The 27328-nt window shown below is 42.0% G+C and overlaps 3 protein-coding genes across 3 annotated transcripts; 1 reads left to right on the top strand and 2 right to left on the bottom strand.

The window, feature by feature from the left end:
• Positions 1–327: 327 nt before the first annotated feature.
• On the bottom strand, positions 328–5420 carry LOC133477251 (GRB2-related adapter protein-like). Its single transcript, XM_061771816.1, has 5 exons — positions 5112–5420; positions 4931–5030; positions 3846–3965; positions 1431–1743; positions 328–1010 (listed from the first exon to the last, which is right to left on the bottom strand). The coding sequence occupies exons 1-5, from the start codon at positions 5185–5187 to the stop codon at positions 831–833; spliced, it is 789 nt and encodes a 262-aa protein (XP_061627800.1). The 5' UTR covers positions 5188–5420; the 3' UTR covers positions 328–830.
• A 1174-nt stretch (positions 5421–6594) lies between these two features.
• Positions 6595–16366, bottom strand: brat1 (BRCA1-associated ATM activator 1). The gene is made up of 11 exons (XM_061771800.1): positions 16051–16366; positions 14978–15126; positions 14527–14674; positions 12917–13298; positions 11577–11773; positions 11393–11505; positions 9877–10093; positions 9342–9415; positions 9154–9238; positions 8203–8465; positions 6595–7500 (listed from the first exon to the last, which is right to left on the bottom strand). The coding sequence occupies exons 1-11, from the start codon at positions 16175–16177 to the stop codon at positions 6748–6750; spliced, it is 2508 nt and encodes an 835-aa protein (XP_061627784.1). The 5' UTR covers positions 16178–16366; the 3' UTR covers positions 6595–6747.
• A 116-nt stretch (positions 16367–16482) lies between these two features.
• On the top strand, positions 16483–25982 carry eif3ba (eukaryotic translation initiation factor 3, subunit Ba). Its single transcript, XM_061771801.1, has 19 exons — positions 16483–16707; positions 18390–18582; positions 18657–18776; positions 18854–18911; positions 19020–19148; positions 19235–19392; positions 19777–19908; positions 19998–20064; positions 20143–20189; positions 20274–20484; positions 20574–20646; positions 20721–20843; positions 20928–21006; positions 21376–21514; positions 21659–21784; positions 23855–23932; positions 24057–24165; positions 24265–24377; positions 25522–25982. The coding sequence occupies exons 1-18, from the start codon at positions 16608–16610 to the stop codon at positions 24363–24365; spliced, it is 2043 nt and encodes a 680-aa protein (XP_061627785.1). The 5' UTR covers positions 16483–16607; the 3' UTR covers positions 24366–24377; positions 25522–25982.
• The last annotated feature ends 1346 nt before the right edge of the window (positions 25983–27328 follow it).

Here is a 27328-nt window from a genome sequence, read left to right as displayed (position 1 = left end):
TTCTGAAGTTCAGGTTTCCAATCTGTGGACTGCGGCCCTCTGTGTCGCATTTGCATGCTCTCCGCCAGTGTTCCTCTCACATCCCCCCAAAAATGCATGTTGGGTTCATCGAAGACTCTAAATTGTCCAAAATAGTGACTGTGTGTGTGTGAATGCTTGCTTGTCCATGTGTGCCCCGCTTCTTGCCCAAAGTCTGCTGGCACAGGTCACTCCTTAATGAGTAGGTAGGAACTCTTCATTTTAAGTTGCTTGTGCTGTATGTATTTTTATTTTTTTCACAATTTTATTTGGCTTCTCTGATGTTTATGAGAGTGAGAGATAAAACAGTAAAATACAATTCTTTATTCATATTTCTAGTGCAAGCTTGACAAAAGGGTTGCAGGATGAAAAACACGGGTTCCAACATACAGGATATTTACTGAAATATACTATTTAATCTATCACTATAGAGTATATCTCTGTTACTTGGTCATCATAGTAGATCATTTAAAAAATTAAAGCATGTGCAAATATGGAGCATTGTTGTGTGCAATTGCATGAAAAGTGATTAAAGCTTCTCTTTAGTGTGATTCGTACAAAGGGTAAAGTGACATAAACAATCTGTTCGTGAGACAAACTAGCTGGCATCAAGTGTATAAAATTCAAATGCCGAATTCTGATTGGCTCTTAAGGCCAAAGACAACTAACATAGAGAGAGAGGGAAGCAGAAGATTTCATTAGATAACTTCACATTTTCACCATACAGTGGAGCCTCCAAATCTGTTTGCATTGCAGAAACCTTCATTAGCCGAGTTTGAGTGGCAGTGAGTGTTTGACACGATATGTTGTCGTCAGTGGTACAGCGGCTGGACATACTGCGGCGGAAAGACCCCGACCCGCCCGCGGCAGCGCCCCCTCCAGCACCGCGAGCCGGAGCAATCCAGGAGGTCGATGAGGTCACCGCGCAGGAAGTGCAGGTGGGCGGTGTGCGGGGGGGCGTAATCGCACAGGGCATGAGCCAGGCGAGGTTTCTGCACAAAAGGCACAGGTGGTGGGGTCTGCTCTTGAAGGGAGATGTGATAAGGCAGGGGTGGGCAACCTACCAGTTGTGGGTGTTCAGTTACTGTTATAAACCCCCCCCCCCCCCAAACAACATTTAAGTCACAAATGCTCATAATATATAATAATAATAAACATTGGGTACATCATATATTTCCATAAATTGAGTATGGCGCTCAGAGGACTTTAGTTGATAGGACATTTAGTTGGCTTTAAGGTACTCTGGGAGTTTGCGCACCATAATATATATCATGTACTGTATGTTGGCATTCATTGGAAAAAAAAGGAAAGATTTTAATTAATTCCAATTGAAATAATGGGATAATAATAATAATGGCACCATGAATTTATTTTAATTTTTTTCCACATATGTGTCAAGTGAATGGTCGTACCCCCAAAATGTGTTCCAGCAGCTGCACGGAGGATGACTCTCTGAGGGGGTGAGGCCCGTGGAGGCGGGCGGAAGGCAGGGACTCCAGAGAGGCGCTCTTGTACGGGTTGGGGTAAGGGTTACGGCCCCCGTGGGAGCCCTGGCGGGGGGACACGTCCGAGGGGGGGTCTCGGAGGCAGACCACCTTCTCCACGGCGATGCTGTGAATCCTGTAGAAGTCCACCAGCCGGTTAAGGGAGCTAAAGGACTCGTCCCAGATGCAGTACTGACCGCCCCCCTCCAGCACTCGGAAATGCTCCACCCGGTCACCATAGCTGCCAGAGAGAAATGTGAGCAAGACAAAGTGAGGACAGAGGCCATGTTTTCGTCTAGTAAGTCCTTCCTCTCGCTGGACTTCTAATTGAACACGTCAACACGGATGCATTCGTACATCAGTTTCAACTCACGTGGTAGCTGGTGTCAAACTCAAAGCCCGCAGGCCAAATCCGGCCCTCCGTCTCATTTTATGTGGCCCGCTAAAGTTTGCCACAGTTTTTCTTACCATATTATCTGTTCAAAACTAGTTATCATCATAACGATGATGCTAATAAAATGTAGGGGCAATCATGTAATATGATGGGATGATTATTAAGATTTGCACAAAATACTACCCATAGACTCTTGTTAAAAATTTGACGTGCACAGTAGCTCTTCTTCAATGCAATAGTGGGGCACTACAATCATGCATTTATATGGTTGTGAAATTTTAAATATACTGTAGGTTAAATTAAATCATTCATAATATTTTGTATCAATATATATTTTTGAAGTTAGCCCATAGAAAGTATTAATATTCACTGCTCTGTGTGAGCTGCATAGCATTGAGTATTGTGAATTTTCAAGAGGCCTTAGAAAAACATCTGATATTTGTGCTGGAGCATAATCGCCCTCTGTTGCCTATTCTGAGTATTGCGGCATGTGGCGGCATGATGGTGTCTGAATATAAATAAACCTTGCACGTGACCTCTCATAGGGCAGGCAGATGTTATGCCTTGCAACATTCATACGTGCACATCATGTACTGTTTATATGTGGGCCTCTGTCACATGTGTCAATTGCGTAATGTACCTGCATTTAATTCATGTAACACTCTTATGTAACGGCCCTGATTATTGAACACATTTCATGATTAAATGGGCCCGTCGTCACTTTCGGTGACCCAAATTGCAGCTACGCATGGACTGGCTGTCCGTGAGGATGTGATATTTTTAGTCACAATGGGTTCTTGCCAAATATATTTAGATATGCGCTTACTCTGACATACACACACTCAGAGACACGTGGATGCTGCAAGTTGCTAATGCGCCCAGTGGCATGAAAAACAAACTGTTAAAAAAAAAAAAAAAAAAAAAACATAGCGCCTGTTTTATGCAACACTTGCATGTTTATAATTAAGATTTGAAACATAGCTTCTAAGGAATGCAGAGCCATTTTAAACATGCAAAAAAAAAAAAAAGTAATAACACAGTAATAACATAGTAACAACATAGTGGGCCATGCATTTGGTACCTGGGCCTTTAATGGGGAATCTACCTCTTAACACCACCACTATCGTGTCGTAATATAGAAACCATCAATGCTATACAAAAATGAATGCAACTAACAAATATGACCAAAAAAATTAGATAAAAGACATCATGCTGACAAGAGATGCTGATTAATAAATGTATTAATGTGTGCAGATCACTACAAAGTTGGCTGGCAAAGTTTTGCGCTGACCAACCAATCAGAAGACGAAACATGCTGGCATCCCGGTAGAACAAATTAGAACCCTAATTGGATGAAGAAACAGTCCCATAATAAAGTGAACTCCTACTGTCTGCGTAGCAAAAATCTACAGGAAATCGACGCCCCCAGCCCCAAAAGGAAAGTGCTACTTTTGTCTAAATGAAGCTCCTCAACTCACTTCAAATTGTTTCCTTAACACCAAAATGCCACCAGATGGTGCAGGGGTTTTCAGCAAATAATGGAGGATAAATTCCCCAAAATAATCCGGAAATAGGGAAATTTGTGAATGCCGAACTGTGAATACTTGGGTGCTCAGTATATGGTTTGCATTACATCATCCGGCACTTTTGACTGTGAAGGCCTTGGGCAAATCTGAATACACAACAAAAGTATCTAATAGCCACATACGCGCACTGATAGCAAAGCAGCAAAGAAAAATTCTACGAAATCAAGACTAGACTGTTGGGAACAAATGAATGCAATTTCAAAGAACAAATATAGGAATTTAGGTTGTAAAGTAAGTCAGTGCTACTAATAGTGTCCAGGTGAGCAGAGAAGGCCTTGTAGGCCTTGACAGTCCGCCACTGGTAATAACGTAGTAATAACAGTAGATGGTCGACTGAGGAGACACGACATGCTCTGCGCTTACCTAACAGAGACTGAGAACTCTCCAGGAGCTGACTCACTCTCCCTCACCACGAACACACCGCTGTCCTGCCAGTGCAGACGCCGCTCCGCCTCCAGTCTCGACACCCGGCCCGCGAACCACCTGCACAAGGCACGCGGGTTTAAGATACACTCATGTACGATTCCAATGAGAGTCAATACAATCCAGTAGTAGTCCAAAAATATTCGGCATTTACAAAGATAACAATGCTCAGTTTTATATAGCTGTATCCTTTGTAATATGTAAACCAAATTATTATTAGGAACACCAGTCACTATATTGCAGTGTGTGATTTTTAGTGCAACTACTACAACTATTAAATATAATAATAATAATAATTTGTATTATTGTAGAAGACGAAAAAATAACTAACAAATGTGAGAAAATCAAACTACTACTACAGCGCTACCAATATAACAACAACAATAATAATAACAATAAAATACTAAATACTAAAATAGATATACAAAAATAATAGTAACAACAACAACAGCAATAAATAACTTAGGAAAATCTAAATACTACTACTAAGAAGAATAAAATTGGGGACAATCTATACTACTGCTGATAAAAATGAAAATAATAGTAACAATAATAAAGATTTGGGGGAATCTAAATACTACTACTACTAATAATAATACAATTTAAAAATAATACATTGAGTAAATATAAATACATTTGTCGAGACTTCAGCAGTTTGTGTAATTAATTTTTTTACCCCCTTTGGATTGGAAGGTCAATTAGCAATTTCAGAAGTACATTAGGAAAAGGATTATTGGAGGACAACATATAACTCAATTTTATTTACTTGTACAACATGTTGAGATGTGTTTTCACGAAGTCATGTGACCTGTCAAGCATGACAATATATACGGTTTGCATGCAATTGAACTTTTACTATACAGTATTGGGCAGTGGACTACTTGGAAATCAAACATATTAATTATGTATTAAATTACAAGACGGTTTCATAGTTTGTTTTGGTTTTTTTCCCCTTAGAAAACAATGCGCTTCTACTGCTATAGACAGGCACGTGGACATCCATTTTGACTGTCAATGTTTCTTACCGATGAGGCAGAAGAGAAATGTAGTTCTCCGGCACGTAGCCCCTTTTGCCTTCGATCTCTGCTGTGAACCAGCAAGAATCCTCTTCCATTTCTGTCACCTACATACAACAATCAGGCATTGTTATTATGACTATCATTACGCATCAACGCCATGCACTTTTAACACAAAAAACATTTCCCTTGACCGTGTCCCCTTTCTGGAAGCCGAGCTCGTCCGCTTCGGATGCCGCGAAGGAGAAAAGTGCCACCGCCTCCATGCTTTGGAGTCAGGAGAGGAAAGTCGAGCCACCAGCGGTACGCTTCACTTCATCAAAGACAAGAGATGACAGCAGTGATGATAATCAGTGCGTGTGTGTGTGTGTGTGTAGCCGCTCATTAGTTAATGAGGAGAGTTTCTCTACGTGTGTGTCCTTTCTGTTCCTCCATGTGACTGAGTTTGTCATTTGTGTGCGTGAACACGTGAATGCAGCGACTGCCTCCTCTGACTCCAGCTCATGTCCACACACATCACACGTTGTGGAGGCATTGGGGCTTGAAATAAAATGCGTCAGCAAATTAAAGGTAAAAACAAATAAATGCATAATAATATAGTCAAATAAAACTGTTAAACTAAAAAGCAAAACAAAACTAACGAAAAAAATTGCGTGTGAATGCTTAAAAGCTGAACTGAATTGTGGAATTAATGTTTAAATGTAGACTGTGAGAATTGGAATGGTTTGGATAGGTCAAGATGTGTGGAACGGGGGGCGGGGGAATAATGTAAAATATCTCAATGTGGATACATAAGCAAACAACATGACATTCAATTAAAAAGGTGATCGATATGTCATTAAATTACTATTGAAGACTCCGTAGGTGTGAATGTGAGTGCGAATGATTGTTCGTTTATGTGTGCCCTGCGATTGGCTGGCAACCAGTTCAGGGTGTACCCCGCCGCCTGCCCGATGATAGCTGGGATAGGCTCCAGCACTGCGACCCTCGTGAGGATAAGCGGCTCAGAAAATGGATGGATGGATGGAATAAAAATAACAGAATCCATTTGTTAATTTGACTAAAAAATTCTATGTGAATATTTATGAATAAAAACTTGTGTGTCTATGAATAAAAACATTGCTTCCTGCTATCCAATAGAGGACACAAATCCCCTGCTTGGCATTTAATTATTTATCATTATGTAACACTGATCCATCCATCCATTTTCTGAGCCGCTTCTCCTCACTAGGGTCGCGGGCGTGCTGGAGCAGGAGGCGGGGTACACCCTGAACTGGTTGCCAGCCAATCGCAGGGCACATAGGAACAAACAACCATTCGCACTCACAGTCATGCCTACGGGCAATTTAGAGTCTCCAATTCATGCATGTTTTTGGGATGTGGGAGGAAACCGGAGTACCCGGAGAAAACCCACGCAGGCACGGGGAGAACATGCAAACTCCACACAGGCGGGGCCGGGGATTGAACCCGGGTCCTCAGAACTGTGAGGCTGACGCTCTAACCAGTCGGCCACCGTGCCGCATGTAACACTGATGTCTTCATAAATTCATTTTATGCTGGAAAAGGGTTGCTGATAATGTGACTTGCTAACACTTTAATGGCACAAAAAATGTAAAACAATATGACAGTACCAAAATATTTAAGAGTATTGTTTAATATTTAACGTGACATTTAAAAAAAAAAAAAAAAAAAGTCTTTCTTGGTTGGCTAAATATAACTAGCTCTGAACAAAATGTACAAAAATGACAAGGTCCATCCAATTTCTCGAGCGCTTGTTCTCGTTACGGTGCGGATCCCGAACTCTCTGCGAGTCGTGTAAATGCGAGTTAGTAACAGTCCACTATGACTTCTTGACCGTCGTCCTCGTTGGGGCCCCCGAGAGTGACTCCTGCACTCAGGATGTCCTGCAGCAGAGACTGGAAGGAGTTGTGAACGTGGTCACTGCTCTGGCTTAGAAGAACCCGGCGGTCATCTAAGCCCAGTGACGTCAAGACCTCGTGCACGCCTACGCGCTCGCCCTCATCTCCCTCGCTCTTCAGCATCTTCCTGATCTCCTTCCCCCAGCCGCGTCGCGGCAGGTCGCAGGACACGTCGCTCGTCGAGGCACCCGCCAGGTAGATTGTGTCTCTGATTGTTATGAGGAGTTCACAAGCCTTCAGCGCAACGGGTCGGTCGCAGTCCACCAGGCTGCTCAGCAACGCGGAGAACACACATTGATCCACTAAAGAACTCAATGTCGAGTCTAAAGCGGCATCCGCGGCCTGCGCCTGTCCATTAGTGTGCATGTCAAGTGTTGCGTAAGGATGACGACCGGCACCCGTGCGCCTCCCGTGATCCGAGAAGGCGACGTCCAGCAGGAGTTCCGCCAACTCCAGCGTGTTCACCTTCACCTCCCAGTCCAGATCCGAGCTCCCGCGCGAGAGGACGGTGCGCACAGACTCCACGAGAAGCAAGGGGAGCGACGAAGGAGGTAAGGAGCAAGAGGAGAACCAGGCCATGAAGTAGCGGACCACAGCCCGCCTGGCGAAACCCTCCGTGTCCTCACGGAGAATATCCAACAGGCGGCTCACGGTGTCAGCCTGGAAATAGAAGATATACTGCATATTAGGGCTGTGAAAGTTAAAGCATTAACTCACGATTAATCATGTATTAACTCAGATTAATCACACAATTTATTTTGAGTACTCGCGCTACTTTACCTTAACCGCGGATGGATAATCTGAAATGCGCTGCAGGTAGCTATAAGGCCAGAGATCAGGTCAATGCTTACGCCGGTGGCCAATTTTGCTTCAAAAGTCACCTTGATGGGACTTTCCAAAAAACTAAAGTAATTTGCATATAGAGAGACGCTGAACTCTTTTCATCAAAGCCCAACAACTTTAAAATACTGTCTCAAAGCAAAATGTGGTACTATGTGTGGTATATTTGGTGCCTGTAATCACAATTAATCAAAAAATTAAAAGTGTGATTAATTTGATGAAAATCAATTGACAGCCCATATATATATATATAAAATTTTAAATTGAGCCAATTACTCTGTCTTGTATTGTTTTTGAAGCTATGATTTATTTTTAGATTTACCAGACACTTTAGGTATATTTGACAAAGTATTGTATCGGATCGGTATCACTGATAGCTTTTTTCGGTAACGGTTAGGAAAAGAAATTGTTGATATTGAACATCAATAGCTGGCTGACTTTTGGCAAAAGGTCGTCATTCAATCGCAGAGTCATTCCTAATAAATAATCACTATTTTAAGAAAGATGTTAAAATTTACCAACCTGTTCCTGAGGCAACTCTGTTCCCTGCTGCCTGCTGGGCACGAGACCCCGCGCCAGTGCTGAGACGGCGCTGGCTCTCACGTAGCTCTCCGGATCCTGCAGCGCCTCCCGGAGCAGTGGGGCGGTACGGCGCTCGCTCAGCAAAGCCTCGTCAGCTGATTTCAGGGAGGGGACGCAGGGAAGCTGCCCCAAAAACTCTACGGTGGAGTCTCTCACCTCCCAGCGTGGATCGCATGCACGCTTCTCCACTGCCGTTAGGAGATCTAAATGCAAAGTTTGAATGATATAAATTCTCAAAGTGTGGTAGCGGTACCACAAGGGCTCCCTCGAATGCTACACAAATGAACTCTTAATTAAATGTTCAAACTGTGCATAATGTTACAGTGGCTTACAATAATATTAAATCCACTTTTTAGGAATAAAATCTCTGCCGCGTTTTGGATGAACACTTGGGCCCACTGCACTATTGTATTTTAATGTTGGTCATTATGGCGGTACTTGAAGAGCCAAGTATTTTTTGAGGTGGCAAAATTTGAGAACCACGGATACAATACAGTGGACCCCAACTATTCATGGGGAATAGGGACCGGGGCGAACTCCGAATGGCGAAAATCCACGGATAATTGATGCCCATTATAATTGCATTGGAAAAAAAAAAAAATTATATATATATATATATTTCATTTATTTATTTATTTATTTATTTTTATTTAGGTATTAGGTATTTTCTATTTAGGTATTAGGTATTTTGGAGTTGGTAACCCCCCCCCCCCAAAAAAAGAAAAACAACAAGAAACATTTAAAAAGTGACCAAAACAAACCATTACAAAAAAAACACTGGAAAAACATTTCAAAAATTGGAAAAACAAAATTTGTACCAAACCGCAAATGTGCGGGGGTCCACTGTATATTAATAAAGAGTAGGCGGTGCGCATGGGTGCTGAACACTACCTTCTCTGAGTTGCTGTGGAATAGATGAGCGGTCTGCGCAAACACTCATCCACTGCACTAAGGCCTTGTAAGACTTTTGCAGTACCTAAAAACACACAAACTGTGCTTCATTAACACTTTTAAACACTTCCTGCGATGCTTTTATGTTATAAAGTGACGAGCACGGACAATAAAATGTAAACACTTACAGTGGGGTCTGAATCGGGGTTACTCATATATTGTACCAGGACGTCCACGACTTCGTTCATTGTGTTGTTAGCCCCTAAAACACAAACAACATCGTACATCATCATCATTTCGTACACCTGATGAGATCCAGTGCAAGACAATTCTGCCTTTGTAAATACAAAAATCCGAAGTTTTTAGATATTATTGTAACTTCACTTTCACACTCCGAGCTGTTTCTAATATTTGCCCCTGGGGTAGTTAAATATGCAATCTTTCATTAGGTCTGTTTGGAATGTCTGCAATTCTCAGGTAAATATACATAATAGCAGTTCAATTTCAAATTAGCCAAAATTGAGCATCCCCTGCCCCCCAACAATAAAGTCAGAAAATGCTCAATTATTGGATGATCTAAAAGAATATCCTGAACAGTTATCTCCCCCCCACCCCATCATGTGTGGGGTCTCTTGCATTTTAAAAATGAAGATGTTATAAATCAATACGTTTGTGCCCGACTTCAGAAGAAGATTTTTGTGTGTGTGTATATGTGTGGATCACCTGGGCTGCCGCTGAGGGAAGCCAAAGCCTCCAAAGCGGATTTCTGAACTTTGCCACTGCTGACGATACACCGGAAGGCCTCACTACGGCAGCCATTGCGCAAGGATGATGATGAGGAGGAGGAGGAGAAGGAGGGAGTGTCACCACTGCACATTCTTAGCAATGTAACAACTGAGAGGACAATCTCAGCCGGCGGACATGGGAGGACATCAGAAGGCTAAAGGAAAGAGAGTCATCTTATGTTAGTCCATGTGGATTCATCCAGTCTAAGGATGAGGAACCGTTTTCCCCAAACAGGGCCATTTCCATCCATTTTCTATCCCGCTTGTACTCATTAGGGTCGCATACTTCGGGTGAGAAGCGGTGCGCACCCTGGACTGGTCGCGAGTCAAGCACATAGAAGTGAGTTGAAGAGCTTCATTTACACAAAAGCAATCCTTTGCCACCACCTTGTGGCCCCTCTAGGATGGAGTCTTAAACGTTTCCAGTTGTCTCAAAATGCTGTTGCTCACCACTGAACTGGAGCATGTAAGAGGGAGCATATAACTCTAATTCTGGTCTCCCTCCACTGGCTGCCTGTGCATTTTAGAATTCCATCCATCCATTTTCTTCTTCTCCTCACTGGGGTCACGGGCCTGCTGGAGTCTATCCCAGCTATCATCGGGCAGGAGGAGGGATACACCCTGAACTGGTTGCCAGCCAAGCGCAGGGCACATACAAACAAACAGCCATTCACACTCCCATTCACACCTACGGGCAATTTAGAGTCGTCAATTAACCTACCACGCATGTTTTTGGGATGTGGGAGGAAACCGGAGTGCCCGGAGAAAACCCACGCAGGCACGGGGAGAACATGCAAACTCCACACAGGCAGGGCCGGGGATTGACCCCGGTCCTCAGAACTGTGAGGCAGATGCTCCAACCAGTCGTCCACCGTGCCACCCATTTTAGAATTCATTTTAATATATATATATTTTGTATTTGTTTTTAAATCTCTAATTAGCCTTGTTTGGGAGGTCAAGGTTCCCATCAAAGGCAATGCATGGACATCGAAATTAAGTCGTAACTTTCACAATGTTTACCTTTGTTGTCAACGTCAAAGCCTGTGCTATCAATACAAACATTTTTTTTAAGAGCGCCCCATTTTATTTATCTATTTATTTATTACCTGTGAAAGGTTATTCCCAGTTCCCTTATTGTGATTGTACAGCATTTTGTGTGTAAACGAGATGCAGCACAATGTACCGGCATCCTTGGTCTTTTGGTTTTCTTCCCTTCCACGCACATGGAATGCGTTGACAACTTTGACCTCCCTAGCTTAATGTCACCGTAGGCACACAGCTAAAAAGGGACATGTTGTATCTACCCATTTATATCAATGGCCTTACCTCTCTGACCTATTCAATGCTCAACATCCACATCATCAGATACAGCAACGCAAATGTGACTGAGATCCAATGCCAAAGCCAAAATACAATGACGACGACAACAAAAGTCATCAAAGTCTCTGTCTCACCATAAGTGCCACCTGGGGGGCGTTTCTCAGACAGACACAGATCATGGAGATGAACGTGCTTTTAGTCTTCAGTTGCGTCGCCATTATTACGTGATGGTTGTCTGTTGCAGGGGCTGAAGGTATTTTCAAACAACAAAAAGACAAACATTACATTTGTCATTTTATTTCAATGTGCAGTTCATACCTGTTCCTAGCAAGGGGTGCTCAGTGACAAAGTGCAGGGGCAACAGGAGGATTCTCACTGCCCGGCTCGTGTCGACAGCATCATGTAAACGACCTCGGTGGAGAAACGCAGCCGCAGCGTGGACGAGGTCAGCGGCTTTGTTGCCGTTCAACATGGATGACAGAAGACGGCCGGTGACGTCGTCGTCACTCTCAGGGCTGGTGACAACGTGGCAGAGTCAGATACTGTAACGTAGTTCGATAAATACATGACATGTTGTTATATTGTTTCCAGTAATTATGCCAATATTTTCATGGGATTTCTGGACAATTTTGGAAGTAATCAAAATTGACTTGGAAATGAATACAAATTATTTATTTATTCGTGGATAGCACTTTAATAAAATTATTTATTCAAGAACAAAAAAATTAAAAAATCAATGCAATCTAGGGCCATACCGATTATTATTATTCCGCTGATATTAGCCCTTTTCAAATCGATTTTTTTAATTATTATTTTTTTTTTTTTACACATTACAACTTAAGACAAAGATAATGACATTCAAAAATACCAAGTTTTCGGTAAGTTTCAGTGTTTGCGTGACTGGAAACACATTTCTTCACGGTAAACTCAGTTTTTGGGAAATACAACAAAATAAAAATGATTAAGAAAAAGATTGGCTCCTACTTGTGTTTAACTCTCTCTCTCTCTCTCTGCATCATTTGTTTAAAATGCAACTCTGTCAAAGATGATGTCATCTTTGACATATGACAAAACCGGCTCAGGTTTTTATTTTGAAGTCATCACTTCAGGGCAACGAAAATAACGGAATAGAAGAAATGGGATTTAACGTTAAAGGGCAATGTCCACTAATAATGTTTTGCCCGTAACTTCACTCATTATGTTGCTTATATAATGCATACACTTCTGGCCTAATTCTTTTGTTTCTGTACTTGAAAATTCCTCTCTGCTGTAAAGTTTAACAAATACTAAAGGACAAAGTATTATAGGTTCTGCCTGTAATTCGTATCTTTATTGTTTTAAGCGTTAAAGGACCACAAAATAAGTTATTTTATTCCTTATATTTTTTTTTAATTACGACCGATTAATCAGTTATCACAATTTTCGGTCGGGCCCTAATGCAAACTATAAAAAAATATATAGAAATATTTTGTTATGTCATTACATCCTTATTTCAAAATAGAATACATTGATTTCATCCTTTTATTTATATTTTTTATTTTTAATAAATAGAGGGGAATGAAGAGAAAAAATGGTTATTTAATCCATTTTGGAATAATGCTGTAACGTGTTTACTTTACAAATATGCTGTAGATTGACAAATGCTGCAGATGGTCTACCTGTATGCGGCCATAATGACATCCATTATAGCCGGTGTCAGCTGACTGTATCTCGCCTCAACCAGCTCCTCGAGGGAGGCAGCGACTGCCTTGAGCAGCTGGTCCCGTAGAGGACGCCGGGCCTGGTCCAGGATCAGGGCCAGCAACTTGAGGACCTGCAGACTACCAGCTAGTAGCGCGCCTTCTTTGGGTGCCAGTGACTCCTGTATGTGGTCTGACGTTTGCAGGACAACAGCTCTGTGTTCTGTGCTGGTTTTGCTACTTGCACGCTCTTCTTCTTCCGGCTGAATGGAGAGCAGGATGTGGGCCAGCAACTGGTTTGCGGCGGAAGCAACAAACATGCTTGGATCTGACTGGAGCTGCAGGAGTGGCTTGATGAAATCTAGGCAGAAGTGAGACCTTAATATGAAGAAAACACAGCGGTGCCTTGTGATACGTGTGTCCAGTCCCACTCCCGGTTCTAGTTTGCTGTCAAACTAAACATAAAAGAGGGAAAACTACACGCTGTGTATTTAAAAAAAAAAAAAACAACAACAAAAAAAAACAACACATACTGTACCTTTTGCCTTAAGAAAGTCTGCTTAGCTTAATGCTAACAAACAGCGCAAAACATCATAGACGGGCTAAAGAATAACATCAGTGTTGCAGTGTTATAGCCATTTAAGTGACAGATATTTGAATACAAATAGTGGAGCAACACATGTAGACATACAACATAACAATACTCACAGGCATATTTTCTTTATCCTCTGCACAAAAAGACTAATATTACTGTATCTGAGATTCGTTGTGACCATCTACACGTGCAGTAATCACTCGTTTATCGTGGGGGTTAGGTCCCGGACCACCCCCGCAATGGGTGAAATCTGTGACGTAGCGACCACATATATTTTGGAGGATTATTTATACATATTTTAAAGCTGCATGTACCTTCCCAGGGTCCCAAAACTCTTAAAAACATTTACCGTACGGTTTGGGCACTCACTATACTCTGAAACATACAGTCATGCACAGTACTACTGTACACCATGTACATTATATTCCTTGTAATATGAGTTGTAATGAATTTTCCTTTTTTTTCTTTTTGCAGTTTTAATGTTTTAGCCTAGGAAGGATTTATTTTACCACAAAGAAATTACAGCATACACTCCAAATCTTGAGTAATCGTTATGAATATGAAAAACATCTGCAATGCACTGAATCTGCAATAGGTGCAATGCGATATAGCAAGGGAACACTGTACTGTATATCCATCCATCCATCCATCTGTTTTCTGAACCGCTTATCCTCACTAGCGTCGTCTATGTCTGTATTATACTGCCCCCTGGTGGCTCTGGCGCACACACCGCACAGTCACAAGGATTTATGATGCGCAAACTGTTTTAATTCTTTACATTCTATTTATAAAGTATGGGACATATTATAGAAAACATTGGTTGGGCTTTTTGGAAGGCTGGAATGGATTAGCAGCATTTCCATTCATTTCAACGAGAAAGATGACTTGACACAGAAGATGTTTTGCGTTACAAGTGTAGTCACGGAACAAAGGATTTTTGCATCTCAAGGCACCGCTGTATTCTTTATTACAGCAACGAGAAAAGAAGGCAGACCTGACTGCACGAAGAAAGCGAGCGCCTTCGGGTGCAGCAGCATTCTCTTGAAGCCGTGAATCCAGCCAATTCGGACGCAGGGATCATCCCACAGCCCAGCGTCCTTCCAGCGCTCAACGCGAAAGATGACCTCCAGAGCCGAGCGCTCCTGTTTGGAAAAAGGACAACGGTGGTCATGAATACCGGTGCGAGTGGGATTCCCAACTACTGTGCCAATTCCTACATCATTTCTATAATAGAAATCATTTTGATTGTTACTTGTGTAATATTCTAGAGACGGTGGATATGGTATTTTTGTTAGCTGTAAACTATAATCATCAAAATATTAAAAAATATTTCACTCTTCACTTTTTTTTTTTTTTATTGAACTCCCGACACAAATCAAGTTTTCAACGATATTCAAATTGATTGAGATGCACCTGTACGTGCCAAAATTCCATTGACTCTCTACCTGCAAAGCTCCATAGCCGTCCTCGTTGGCCGACACCAGGCCGCTGAGTTTGAGGGCGAAGGAGAGGATGCTGGGATCGGAAGTGGAGTTGGAGGCCATGGTAGAGATGAAGTCAAGCAGACACGGGCAACTCTCCGGAAGTGATACGTCTTCACAGAGAGACAAGACACTGTGGAACTTTTCAAGTACAGGGATAAGACGCCCGAGATAATCCATCCATTTTCTATTTATTTATTTTTAAAAAGGACAGGCCCGTGCACACATAGACCCCACGTGGTGTTCAAGCACCGGCCTTTTTTCCCTGGATGAAACAAGCCCATTTTTTTCTTCATTCATCAGTATTTAAAAAAAAAAAAAATAATATTACTCTTGGTGTCATTAATACCACCCAAAGTGTTTTGACATTTGACAGGCATTTGTTTGAGTCCTAGGGAGAATTAAACATATATGATATGACTTCGATGCTTTTGAATTTTTTTTATACCCTTCTTCTGACTGATCCCTTTGAACAACGAGACACCCTCTGACCCTGCGGAAGCTCTCTGCAGACCGTGGCTTGTGTTGTAACATGTGACTACAAAAAGGAGTCACAGAAAAAGCCTACTAGAACATCTGAGATTTATGTTACGTTATGTTATATTAAATGGTGGCAGGTGTCCGCTGACTCCCATGAGTTTGAATGTGATTCTGAACACAGCCACATCCCCATTTACAAGGTGTTTGCACTTGTGCAACCACATTATATCAGTTGTTTATTTTCACTTCTCCTCTCTAAAATGTAGTTGTTGTAGTTTTATTAAATTGAATTGTCCAGGTTATAGTTTAACTAATAGTGGAACAAGTTTTTAAATTATTTCTCTTGGTCTAATTTTTCGACATCACAAAAACCTGCCATTTGAACAGGGGTGTGTAGACTTTTTATATTCGCTGTAGCTTTCATTCACCTCTGTTAATAGTTGTATTATGGACTGTGTTAAGAGAAATTAATACACAATCCATTTACTACTATTTTTTTGGTTGCAATTTTAGGCTTAGTTTTGGGGACGGGTCCCCTTTTTGGCTCGAGCACTAACCGGCCTCAGAGAGTTCGGTGAGTCGGTCCAGAAGTTTCTCCAGGCTGGTGTCATCGGGCAGAGGCTTGCCGGAGTCCGCTAAGAGTGCGCACACGCCGGGCAGCAGTGACGCACTCCCCTTATCCATGCTTGTGTTGTTTGTGGATGTAACAGGACAGATAGCGGATTTATGAAGTAAGAGATTAATTATTAGTCCTACATAAGAACACCCATATAGTTAAAAAAAAGATGGGCTGATGGGGATCGCTTCTTAGCTACCGGTGAATTGCTTCCCTTTTCTTCCTTCCGTGAACCGTCATGCAACCGGTTTCGCTAATATACAACAACATGAATCACAAAAAGATGTAATCTCGCTCATCCACATGTTTTATAACTCTATTGTATTGCAGCGACACTTCCGGGTTCGCGAAGTGCTTCCAGTGGCAGTTTTTTACGTCACGTCGTCCATTTTCCCAGAAAGCGCACATGGTGTCGCGCCGGTCGAAGAGCGTTTTCGACCGTTTTTCTTTCCAATAACATCGCGGTCACGAGAAATCGGGTCTCGCTCAACGTGTTAAATGCAAGAAACGGTGGACATGGTGGACGACCCCGAGTACGAGGAAGAGGAGCCCTCCTTTAGCGACCCGGAGGACTTCGAGGATGACGTCGACGACGAGGGTGAGCGCAGGCAGGAAAGTCCCCGGCTTTACGGCCTACTAGCCGCACTGTAAGACGGGGTAGCCGACGTTTAACACAATACATCCACAGTATCTCGGTTAGAAAAGTACTTTACAGCGAATTTTGTCCAAGCTTAACATTTTGCTTGTCTTCTTTATGTAGAAGGAGTGGCATGCTAACGACATAAAGCAACGGGACGCGCGCCACGTTTAGCCTCTCCCATCGTCCCTCCCGTTTGACTTGGCAGCTAATCTCTTCAAATGAAATCTTTTACTATGAAAAAACAAATATAGTATGCGACACCTAGGGTTTCTTTGTAATAGCTGTGCTATTAGTGTCCTTCTAGTATGAGTTACATAAGTTACATCTTTCGCAGACCCCACACAGTGCTTCCATGTTTTACTCAGTCGTAGATGTATTTAATAAATTTCTGCATTAAACTGTAAATGATGATTATGATAATGTAGTTGTAGAATGTAGGTCAGGTGTCTTCTAGGTCCTCCCATGTATCTGGTTTAGATTGAGACCGGTGTGCAGCGCAAAGAAAAAAAAACAAAAAGCATTATTTGCGGTTGTTGAGTGCAGCAAAGTCACCTTTGGAATTGTGCGTGTATGTCCCCTCCGCAAACCCCAAAACTAGCAATTTTCGAGCAACAAGGAAGCCTCTGTGTCCAGCGGAGCAAAAAACATACACATGCGGTGAACACTGTTTGCTAACAACCCAGGCTAAACTTGCCTAATGTATCAACATACTTGCACAACACCGATTACTACTTTCCTATTAGCTAGTGTTTTGGTGCCGTCTTGAGGCATTATAGAGCATAACAGAAACAGCACTAAAGTGAGCCGAATATTGCAAACAGGTGATTTTTTTTCAATGAACAGCTGAAGATAGGTGCTGCAGAAAAAAAACGAGAATATTTGAATTCTTAAATGGCAGACTGCGAATAGTGCTTCACTGTACATATTCTATGAATGGGAACAGGTGGGGCGGCACGGTGGGCCGACTGGTTAGAGCGTCTGCCTCACACTTCTGAGGACTGGGGTTCAATCCCCGGCCCCGCCTGTGTGGGATGTGCATGTTCTCCCCGTGCCTGCGTGGGTTTTCTCCGGGAACTCCGGTTTCCTCCCACATCCCCAAAACATGCATGGTAGGTTAATTGACAACTCTAAATTGCCCGTAGGTGTGAATGTGAGTGCGAATGGTTGTTTGTTTGTATGTGCCCTGCGATTGGCTGGCAACCAGTTCAGGGTGTACCCCGCCTCCTGCCCGATGATAGCTGGGATAGACTCCAGCACGCCCACGACCCTAGTGAGGAGAAGAAGAAAATGGATGGATGGGAACAGGTGGATGCACAGGTTAAGTGCATGTATGTCATGTAGTAGAAAAGCATTTACTTGTTCTGCCTATCACTACATGTAGCCGGCATAGATAGATGAACAAAGATACATTACTTGTAGTACAAAAATAGTTTTTGTACCCATTAAGTGCAATTTGATAATTTGCTGCGGCACAGCAGTTGCGAATTATTGTTCTATAGTACCATTATACCTTTCTGCACAGTTACTTTCAACATATTGTAAATGTAGGGTGAAATGTAATTACTCAAATGGATGTATGATAATACCTCAGTGAGATGTTGAACATATTGTCACCCGGCTCTTTCTTGTCACTCCCACAGAGCTCCTGGGTGACATCCTGAGGGAGAAACCCCAGGAGGCTGACGGCATCGACTCCGTGGTGGTGGTGGACAACGTCCCGCAGGTTGGCCCCGAGCGTTTGGAAAAGCTCAAGAACGTCATCCACAAGATCTTCTCCAAGTTTGGAAAGATCACCACCGAGTTCTACCCAGAGACCGATGGCACCACCAAAGGGTGCGACTACTGTTTTTCTCTTACAGCTTTGTGACCAAAGAAGAGATGTGTTACAGACTCATTCTTTCATACAGGTACATCTTTTTGGAGTACGCTTCGCCCAACCAGGCCCTGGAGGCGGTGAAAAACGCAGATGGATACAAACTGGACAAACAGCATACATTCAGGGTCAATCTCTTCACCGACTTCGACAAGTACGCAGTCGAGTCCAGCAAAAACAGAAGATGTGATATATTGAGTGGATTTAATCACATCTTTTTATTATTCAAAGGTACATGAACATTAATGATGAGTGGGAAACTCCTGAGAAACAGCCCTTCAAAGACTTTGTAAGTGTTGAGCATTATAACTGTTTTGGGGTCAAACTAAAGATTTAATTCCCATTAAATGTGAATGTCAACAGGTTTACATTGCCCATTAACTCTTTGTCTGTTCAGGGTAACATGCGCCATTGGATCGAGGACGCTGACTGCCGGGACCAGTACAGTGTGATCTACGAAGCCGGTGAGAGGACCGCCATTTTCGCCAACGACGCCAAGGATCCGGTCATCTCCGAAGAGAGAGCGGTATGTGATTAGATATAGTATACTGTAATTATTTTTTTTAAATGCATCCGTGGTTTCAGTAACTATTTTCTGTGTTTGGAATGCAGCGCTGGACCGAGACGTACGTGCGCTGGTCCCCCAAAGGCACCTACCTGGCCACCTTCCACCAAAGGGGCATCGCCTTGTGGGGCGGTGAGAAGTTCAAGCAGATTCAGAGGTTCAGCCATCAGGGGGTGTCCCTCATCGACTTCTCGCCCTGTGAGAGGTAATCAATAGCGCTACTAAGCAGCTAGAATGTCCTCTGTTAGTTAGCTACAGGTGGAGGCCTAAATATTAGAAAACTCTTTAGTATGAATGCAGGGGAGGTATACACCACGGCAACCTAAAAAAAGAATAATACAGTACCGTTTACGTTGCCATGACAACCTGGGCTAGCTTTGCTAGCCATTTTCCAACACCATAGTAACGGCGACCAACAAATCTAGCAAATTTTTGTGAAATTGGAGACTTCCTGAGACTGCCTCCAGAGATGATGTTCGCCCATCTGCAAATAAATGAACAGCGCACGCATAAAGCCATCACTGGCTGATTTAGTGTTGAACATGGGGTAACATGTTCTTTGACTATTTGTGTTTCTGACGTCGTACAGGTACGTCGTGACCTTCAGCCCGCTGATGGACACCAAAGAGGACCCACAGGCCATCATCATCTGGGACATTCTGACCGGCCAGAAGAAGAGAGGTTTCCACTGTGAGAGCGCAGCACACTGGCCCATATTCAAGTGAGCACTCTTCTACCGTATTCGCCTACATTTATTTGTAATTTTTGAATGTTTCTCCTGTAGAGTTTAAATGTCTTGTTTGCTTTCAGATGGAGCCACGATGGAAAGTTCTTTGCCAGGATGACACAAGACACACTGAGCATCTATGAGACTCCAGTAAGAAGATAGAATAGAGTTTGAGTCAGGTAATGTGTTAAATTAGTGACTCTAAAACTCTGCTTGTGCTGCTTTCAGTCTATGGGCCTGCTCGACAAGAAGAGTCTTAAGATCAGCGGAATCAAGTAGTGGTCTTTCATTCACATTCAATGATTTCATGGTTCTTTTCAAGTGTCTTGTGTTCCAATGTTGTACATTTACACGCGCAGGGACTTCTCGTGGTCTCCGGGCGACAACATCATTGCATTCTGGGTGCCGGAGGACAAGGACATCCCGGCCAGGGTGACTCTGATGCAGCTGCCTTCCCGCCAGGAGATCCGCGTGCGCAACCTTTTCAACGTGGTGGACTGCAAGCTGCACTGGCAGAGGAATGGCGACTATCTGTGTGTGAAAGTAGACAGGACTCCCAAAGGGACACAAGTACGTGGCACAATAAGAAGAAAAAGGGGTTGGGGGGGAACGTGATTGTAAATGTTGAAATTTTAAGGATACATTTCTGTCATATGTAGGGTGTGGTCACAAACTTTGAAATCTTCCGCATGAGAGAGAAACAAGTTCCTGTTGATGTGGTGGAGATGAAGGGTAAGAGTACATGGGCAGGTCCACAATGTAACAACAGAAACGAAAGCATGTCGTAAATACCGGTTCCTTAACAGAGAGCATCATCGCGTTCGCGTGGGAGCCCAACGGCAGCAAGTTCGCAGTTCTGCATGGGGAGTCCCCCAGGATCAACGCCTCCTTCTACCACGTCAAAAACAACGGCAAGATCGACCACATAAGTATGTTGACCACACAGTACAGCGACAGCGCATGTATTATGTAAGCACCTATCCAATAAGTCTGACTCTTTTTGGCCTCTGCAGAATTGTTTGACAAGCAGCAGGCTAATAGCATCTTCTGGAGCCCACAGGGACAGTTCTTGGTTCTGGCTGGACTCAGGAGGTCAGTTGTTGAGCTGGTTTGTTTGTTTTAAAAAAAAAAGCCGCTGATGACGAGCTAAATGATTTTTATAAGTCTTCAATTGGGAGCACTATAGCCCCTGATTTCTACCTCTTGTCTGAGGTTCACTGTACTACTTCTACTTCTTACACCAAGTACCACCTCATTAAATACAAAAGACCACCGTTATGACCAACATTAAAATGCAGTAGGGTACTAGGCTTAACTGTTAATAAAAAAACAAGATAGGGGAGCGTGGCCCGCTACTAAATGACCCAGTGGTTGGGGACCAATGCACCACAGTACTTTATTGATATTTTTTTATTGATAACCATCACGCATGTGTATAAATATTTCTCCCCCCCCGTGTAGTATGAACGGCGCGCTCGCCTTTGTGGACACGTCTGATTGCACCTTGATGAACATAGCAGAGCACTATATGGCCTCCGATGTGGAGTGGGACCCCACCGGGCGCTACGTGGTCACATCAGTCTCCTGGTGGAGCCACAAGGTACCGTGACACCTTCTGCTACTGGTCAGTCCGCTATCGAACCCCCCCCCCCAATTCCTTATCCTTCATGTAGCAGTGCATTGTCGAAACTGTCCGCATTTCTTGTCTTCACATCCTCCTTTTTTTTTCTTTTCCATCTTTTAGGTGGACAATGCGTATTGGCTGTGGACATTCCAGGGTCGCCTTCTTCAGAAGAATATCAAGGACCGCTTCTGCCAGCTGCTGTGGAGACCCCGACCTCCTAGTCTGCTCAATGCAGACCAGATCAAGGTATGATTTTTACCAACCAAAGGTTTTTTTCTACATTTTATGTTACATAATAGTAGAGCGGGGTCGTCGGTTTATGATGGAATTGTGTTCTTTTGGCAGCAACGTAACGCGAATATGTACCGAAGTTGGAACGTTCCGTTGTCCATTGTCTATCACTAACCTATGCTAACGCAGTGGTATAGTTATATTTATAGTTAATATTTGTATGATAAACAATTCTAGGGCTTAAAATATCGAACAGTTTAAAAAAAAAAACAGTAAGCACAGCAGTAATTGAAAGGTATGCAAATATTTGGAAAAATACTAAACGTACTACATTATAAAATATTTTAGGAAATATTGAAAAGTATTATAAATAAAAATACAAAATATTGGAAGAAAAATGCAAATATTGGGCAAAAATACCAAATATTAGACAAAAAAATCTAATCCAGAAAAGTTTTTTTTTTTTACCAATGCCCAATTAGAATCTGTGTCAGAATGCCTTCATTGTCATTATATTAAATACAATGAAATAGTAGTAAGGTGCTTTATCCATACATCAGTCATTGAAAAACACAGTAACACCAATAAAACACACTCCCCACATAAAAAACAATGCAGTAATTTAAAGGAAAAAATAATAAAGTGCTAGTTAGTGATAAACGTCACTGCTTTTGGATAAAAACGGTTTCTATATTTGCTAGTCCTTGCCCTGTTGCACCTGTGTTGCCTCCCAGAGGGTAGCAGCTAAAACAATGCATTGGCAGAATGAGAACTATTTTGATGGCTTTAGAAAGTAATCTACAGTTTGGTGTTTCCTCTAAAGAATGGCAATGTTTTTTTTTTTTTGTGTTGAATTGATCCATCCATTTTCCGAGCCGCTTATCCTCACAAGGGTCGCGGGAGTGCTGGAGCCTATCCCAGCTATCTTCGGGCAGGAGGCGGGGTACACCCTGAACTGGTTGCCAGCCAATCGCAGGGCACATATAAACAAACAACCTTTCGCACTCACGTTGAATTGATGACTGTAATACAGAATATTAGACAAAAAAATACAAATATGAAAATAATACAAAATATTAGATAAAATATAAAGCAATCAAATGGGGGGAAGCATGTAGAATGGTAACTGTGCTCTGTGCCGGTTGATTGCATTTTTATGCCACTGCGCAAACTATCTGTGGATGGAAAATATGCATATATTAGGGAATAAATACCAAATATTTGGAAAAAATACAAGAATGGGAAAAACATGTTTAAATTACACAAAATGTTCGAGAAAAATATTAGAAGAAAAAGGCAAATGCAAAAAAAATGCCAAGTGTGACAAGAATCAAATTTTAGACAAATTACAAACCTGTTGGTAAAAATATATAAAAAAAATACACAATTGGATAAAAATACACAAATATTTGGAAAACAAAGTCTACATGATAATATATGAAAAATATTAAGTAGTGCAAATATTGGGAAAAATATCAAATATAAGATGAAAAACAAATAGTAGACATATTTGAAAACTACACGATTTGAGAAAAAATACAAAGACTAAAGTCGTATAAAGTATGAAAAATATATTTGAAATAACTTATTATTATTACTATTATTATTAAAATTCAAATATCAGGACAAATTATATTCGATATTGTTTTAGATGTAAAACAGATATGACATTACAAAAATGTTTGAAAAAAATAGAAAAATACAGAATGCATACTAGGGGTAGAATTCAAATATTATAAAAAACATTAAAAATATTAGAACCTACAAAAAATATAAATAAACAGCAATCAAATAAAAACTGAGCGTCCCTTCTTTTGCCAAGTGGTGACCGATGCGTTGGTAACCTTGAAACGCCGTATGTGGGGAGTGTCGTAACGCGCCTCTGTGTGTAGGTGTCCATTGAAACAAATCATGCTCATCTACCATTCTGCTTTTCCACTTAAATGTGCTTCTTGTGGGATCCTGTGGTGACAAACTTGGTAGCTTTTCTGACCACCGCCCGAGAGCTCCGGATTTCAGGCTCACTCGTGGCTTTCCGCACTGTTTGACGATTAGAAATGATCTCCTTTGTTGTGTTTCTCAAAGATGATCAAGAAGGATCTGAAGAAATACTCAAAGATCTTTGAGCAGAAGGATCGTCTGAGCCAGTCCAAGGCTTCAAAGGTTAGATCTCGTTTTCTCTCTCGATACTCCAAAACGACTCTCTTGTATTTCTGCGGCAACTATTCTGCAGACCTTTTTTTCTTTGTGACTCATCAAAGCGTATGTCTTCCGTGTGTTTGAGTAGGAACTTGTGGACAAGCGCAGGGCCATGATAGACGAATACCGTCGCTACAGGGACCAGGCGCTGCAGATCTATCAGGAGCAGAAAGAAGCACGCATGGAGCTCCGAGGAGGTGCGTCCACTGACCTATTCAATATTTTCCAATGTCCTGAATGTTCCCTTCGACAGCTCTGATTAGTATGCTGACTGGTGTATTCTTACGTTTCTTCAGGAGTGGACACTGATGAGCCGGACAGCAACGTGGACGACTGGGAGGAGGAGACCATTGAATTTTTTATCAACGAAGAAATCATTCCCATCGGAGAGCTCTAGTCCCCTACGCAGGTAACTCACTAAAGGGTTGATTTACTAAGATCCCAAATAGCGGGCGCTGAATTGCATATTCACTCACTTTTAACGGATTGTGCACGCTGTTAGCGGCTAGACTAAAAGTGCCGGAGACCTCTGTATTTAAGACCGCTATCTCACCAGCCTGCAGACTACTTGGCGACCTGATGGTGACTCAAGTCACCGCTGGTTGCAGAGACGTCGCTGTGACATCTCTTGGAGTCTCCTGGAGACTAGCCGGGTCATCTGGCAGTGGCTGTGAAATCGAACATGTTCGAGTTCATTGACCTCTTGACGACTCCTATGCTTACTATAGAGAAAAAGTTAATGTCACTAAACCGCAATCAATCGTCACCAAAATGTATGTGGACAACTCTACTATTTAATTCCACACTGGCTGGCAACATCTGCGTCTACTAAGCCAACTAGTTATCTTAACTCCTAGTTAGTGGTAGCTCTCATCAATCATCTGCCACAATGTTGAACGAATCTTGCATAACTTTATTCAATTAATCTGCTGCCGTGGTCGCAGTCTGTCATGAACATTCCTGTAACTACCCCTCATTGAAGGCTTCGTTCCACGGAGATTGTTTCAGGGGCTGCGTGATCCATATAGCTACTTATGTAGTACTAGCTAGTGGCTGTTGTACAACTGCTCATGCGCAGTAAGTCAAAATTGCGGTGGAAGTGACGCAGCTTTGTAGCATTGCAGCTCTTGTCAAAATAAATTTTCATTTGAATGTGTAAATTATTCAGTTTTTTTGAGTGGGGGGGTTCAAGCGAACTAGCGAGTGATCCGAATCGGCGACTCATTCTTTCCTAGCACGAGTTCCCTCTTTTATTTATTTGATAAATAAGGCCATTGAGAACAGATTCTCATTTGCAGTGGTGACCTGGCTGCAGACAGCGAGACTTGACGGACAAAACCCCTGTTTCGGTGAATCACAGTAATACATCTTTGACAGTGTCAAAAAGTAGAATTTTTAATACACCTCTGGTTTTGCAGCTGTACTTAATATAGAGGTCAGTGAATGTCCAGCTTTACTGATAGTGATCCCTGCTCTTAGCCAGCAAATCATACTGAGGTTTTAAATTTAAATACCGTACCATACACACTGATCCTCCATCTTCTCTCTCTCAGACCATCCGTTTTTGTGTGGAAGAGCGAAGCAATATCATTGACTGGAGAAGGACGACGACCACGCAGTGAATTTTGGGGTTCCTCGTCCCGAGCCTCAACATTCACCCCTAGTGACATCATCAGAGCACGCCCGGCGGATCAACGGCCACATTGAGGGACTCATCACTCGTCCCGGTTTTCTTACCCCTGTGGAACTTGATATTTACTAATAGCACCCCGTGTTGTTTAATTGGAGTCGGGAGTGGTTCCCGAAGTGGCCTCTCTCATCATGCTGGTGTGTTTTTGGCGTGTAGCGCCGAGTGCCATAGCAGCGGGGTGCGGAGGTGCTAAACGTGTAGCCTTGTTTGTAAATGTGCTGATGTGGCGCTATAATGGCCTGTATCCTCCTCCTTTCAGACTAGCCTTTCACACAGGGAGGGGGTGCGCAGCGGGAATAACTTTAAATAAACAGTCGGACGTGATACGAGTTTGCTTCGATTCTTTTTTTGTTGTTTTTTTTGTTTTTGTTTTTTAATTATTATTATTTTTTAAAAATTTTAAACCTGTGCCAGTTTAGCATTTTCAATTTTTATGACATTTGGAGGGGACCACATTTATCATGTGCGTCACGGATCATCTTTTCAGGTATACTGGTGAGGTGAGCATACAGGTGCGTCTCAAAATAATACAATGAAAATGTTCATTAATTAAAAAAGTAAAACTAGCAATTTATTAAACACTTCAGATTACCTATTTTTACTGAATCTGTATAATAAAAATCATTATTTCTTTATGTAATGTTCACATTTTGAGATCCTGAAGTATAAAATGTCACCATGAAGTACCTTTGCTGCCTGTAAGTGGCCAAACATTTGCACACATACCAGTACAATGATCAGTGTTTTAAAAAATGTCTGGTTGCACATTTCACACATGCCAATTTCTGCCACTGGATGTAAATTTAGTGTTCTTTGGATGCACTGTATACAAAGGTTTGCAGTTTAAAATAACAAAATACAAACAATGATACTTTATGGAAAATGGAAACAGACAATGATAATTGATTAGCTATATAATTACTGTGATGTGAATAACGGTCATAGTATGTTTGTGTCGTACCTCATCTATTTTTCTTTAACCTAATTTTGTCTTGATCAGAGTTTGCTCCACCAACCTGCTGTATGTCTCGCATGTACAGTTTAAACCACCAAACAGATTTAATTAATTTGTACCACTTTTTATTTTTATCTTTTTTTTTCTTCATTATTAATACATGTTTTGTGTATGCGAGCCCTGGGGCACTGCTGCGAATGAGTCTGGCCCCAACCATCATTGTGGTTACCACCCAAGTTTGTCCCATTCTGTTTTATTGGTGATGCGAGTACGCTTAAGAGTGCGAGGTAGACTTTCTGTTTGGAGTCAAAACAAATGGTTTGCAAATCAATTTAAGCGTCCATGCTGACTGTGCTATTTATTTCTCAAAACAGTGCTGTATGAATACATAAGACAATCCAAGCAAGTTAATAGCAAATTCATTGGTTCCTACTTATACTTTATACATTTAATTTTGTTGTGGCGTTATAGTGCAGATTATGATGGATTATGTTTGCGCAAAATCTTTTCCCCTATCATTCTCTTTTATACAGTTTATTTTGAAGATTTTTTTTCATGTAATAATTGTACAAACTGCACGTTTAAACATGATTTTGCATGTGCCAATCTTGGATCACATTTTTTTTAGATGCAAGACAAAAATACAATTTAAGGCTTGAAGTGCATGAGTTATCAATATTAAATGGCTTAAAAAATTAAGATATCCCCTATTTCT

The sequence above is a fragment of the Phyllopteryx taeniolatus genome, chromosome 4 (assembly GCF_024500385.1).
Source record: "Phyllopteryx taeniolatus isolate TA_2022b chromosome 4, UOR_Ptae_1.2, whole genome shotgun sequence".
NCBI classification, from domain to species: domain Eukaryota; kingdom Metazoa; phylum Chordata; class Actinopteri; order Syngnathiformes; family Syngnathidae; genus Phyllopteryx; species Phyllopteryx taeniolatus.
This window is presented reverse-complemented; position numbering and strand designations above follow the sequence as displayed.

Excerpts from the sequence above, each read along its gene's own strand:
- LOC133477251 (XM_061771816.1), bottom strand. The coding sequence starts at position 5,187 with ATGGAGGCGGTGGCACTTTTCTCCTTCGCGGCATCCGAAGCGGACGAG. Across the intron at positions 1,744-3,845 it reads GAGTTCTCAGTCTCTGTTAG|CTATGGTGACCGGGTGGAGC; the intron begins GTAAGCGCAGAG and ends TCTCTCTGGCAG. Across the intron at positions 1,011-1,430 it reads TGCTGGAACACATTTTGGGG|AAACCTCGCCTGGCTCATGC; the intron begins GTACGACCATTC and ends CCTTTTGTGCAG.
- brat1 (XM_061771800.1), bottom strand. The coding sequence starts at position 16,177 with ATGGATAAGGGGAGTGCGTCACTGCTGCCCGGCGTGTGCGCACTCTTA. Across the intron at positions 14,675-14,977 it reads ACGGCTATGGAGCTTTGCAG|GAGCGCTCGGCTCTGGAGGT; the intron begins GTAGAGAGTCAA and ends TTTTCCAAACAG. Across the intron at positions 11,506-11,576 it reads GCACCCCTTGCTAGGAACAG|CCCCTGCAACAGACAACCAT; the intron begins GTATGAACTGCA and ends AAATACCTTCAG.
- eif3ba (XM_061771801.1), top strand. The coding sequence starts at position 16,608 with ATGCAAGAAACGGTGGACATGGTGGACGACCCCGAGTACGAGGAAGAG. Across the intron at positions 19,909-19,997 it reads GCACACTGGCCCATATTCAA|ATGGAGCCACGATGGAAAGT; the intron begins GTGAGCACTCTT and ends GTTTGCTTTCAG. Across the intron at positions 20,190-20,273 it reads CTTAAGATCAGCGGAATCAA|GGACTTCTCGTGGTCTCCGG; the intron begins GTAGTGGTCTTT and ends TTACACGCGCAG.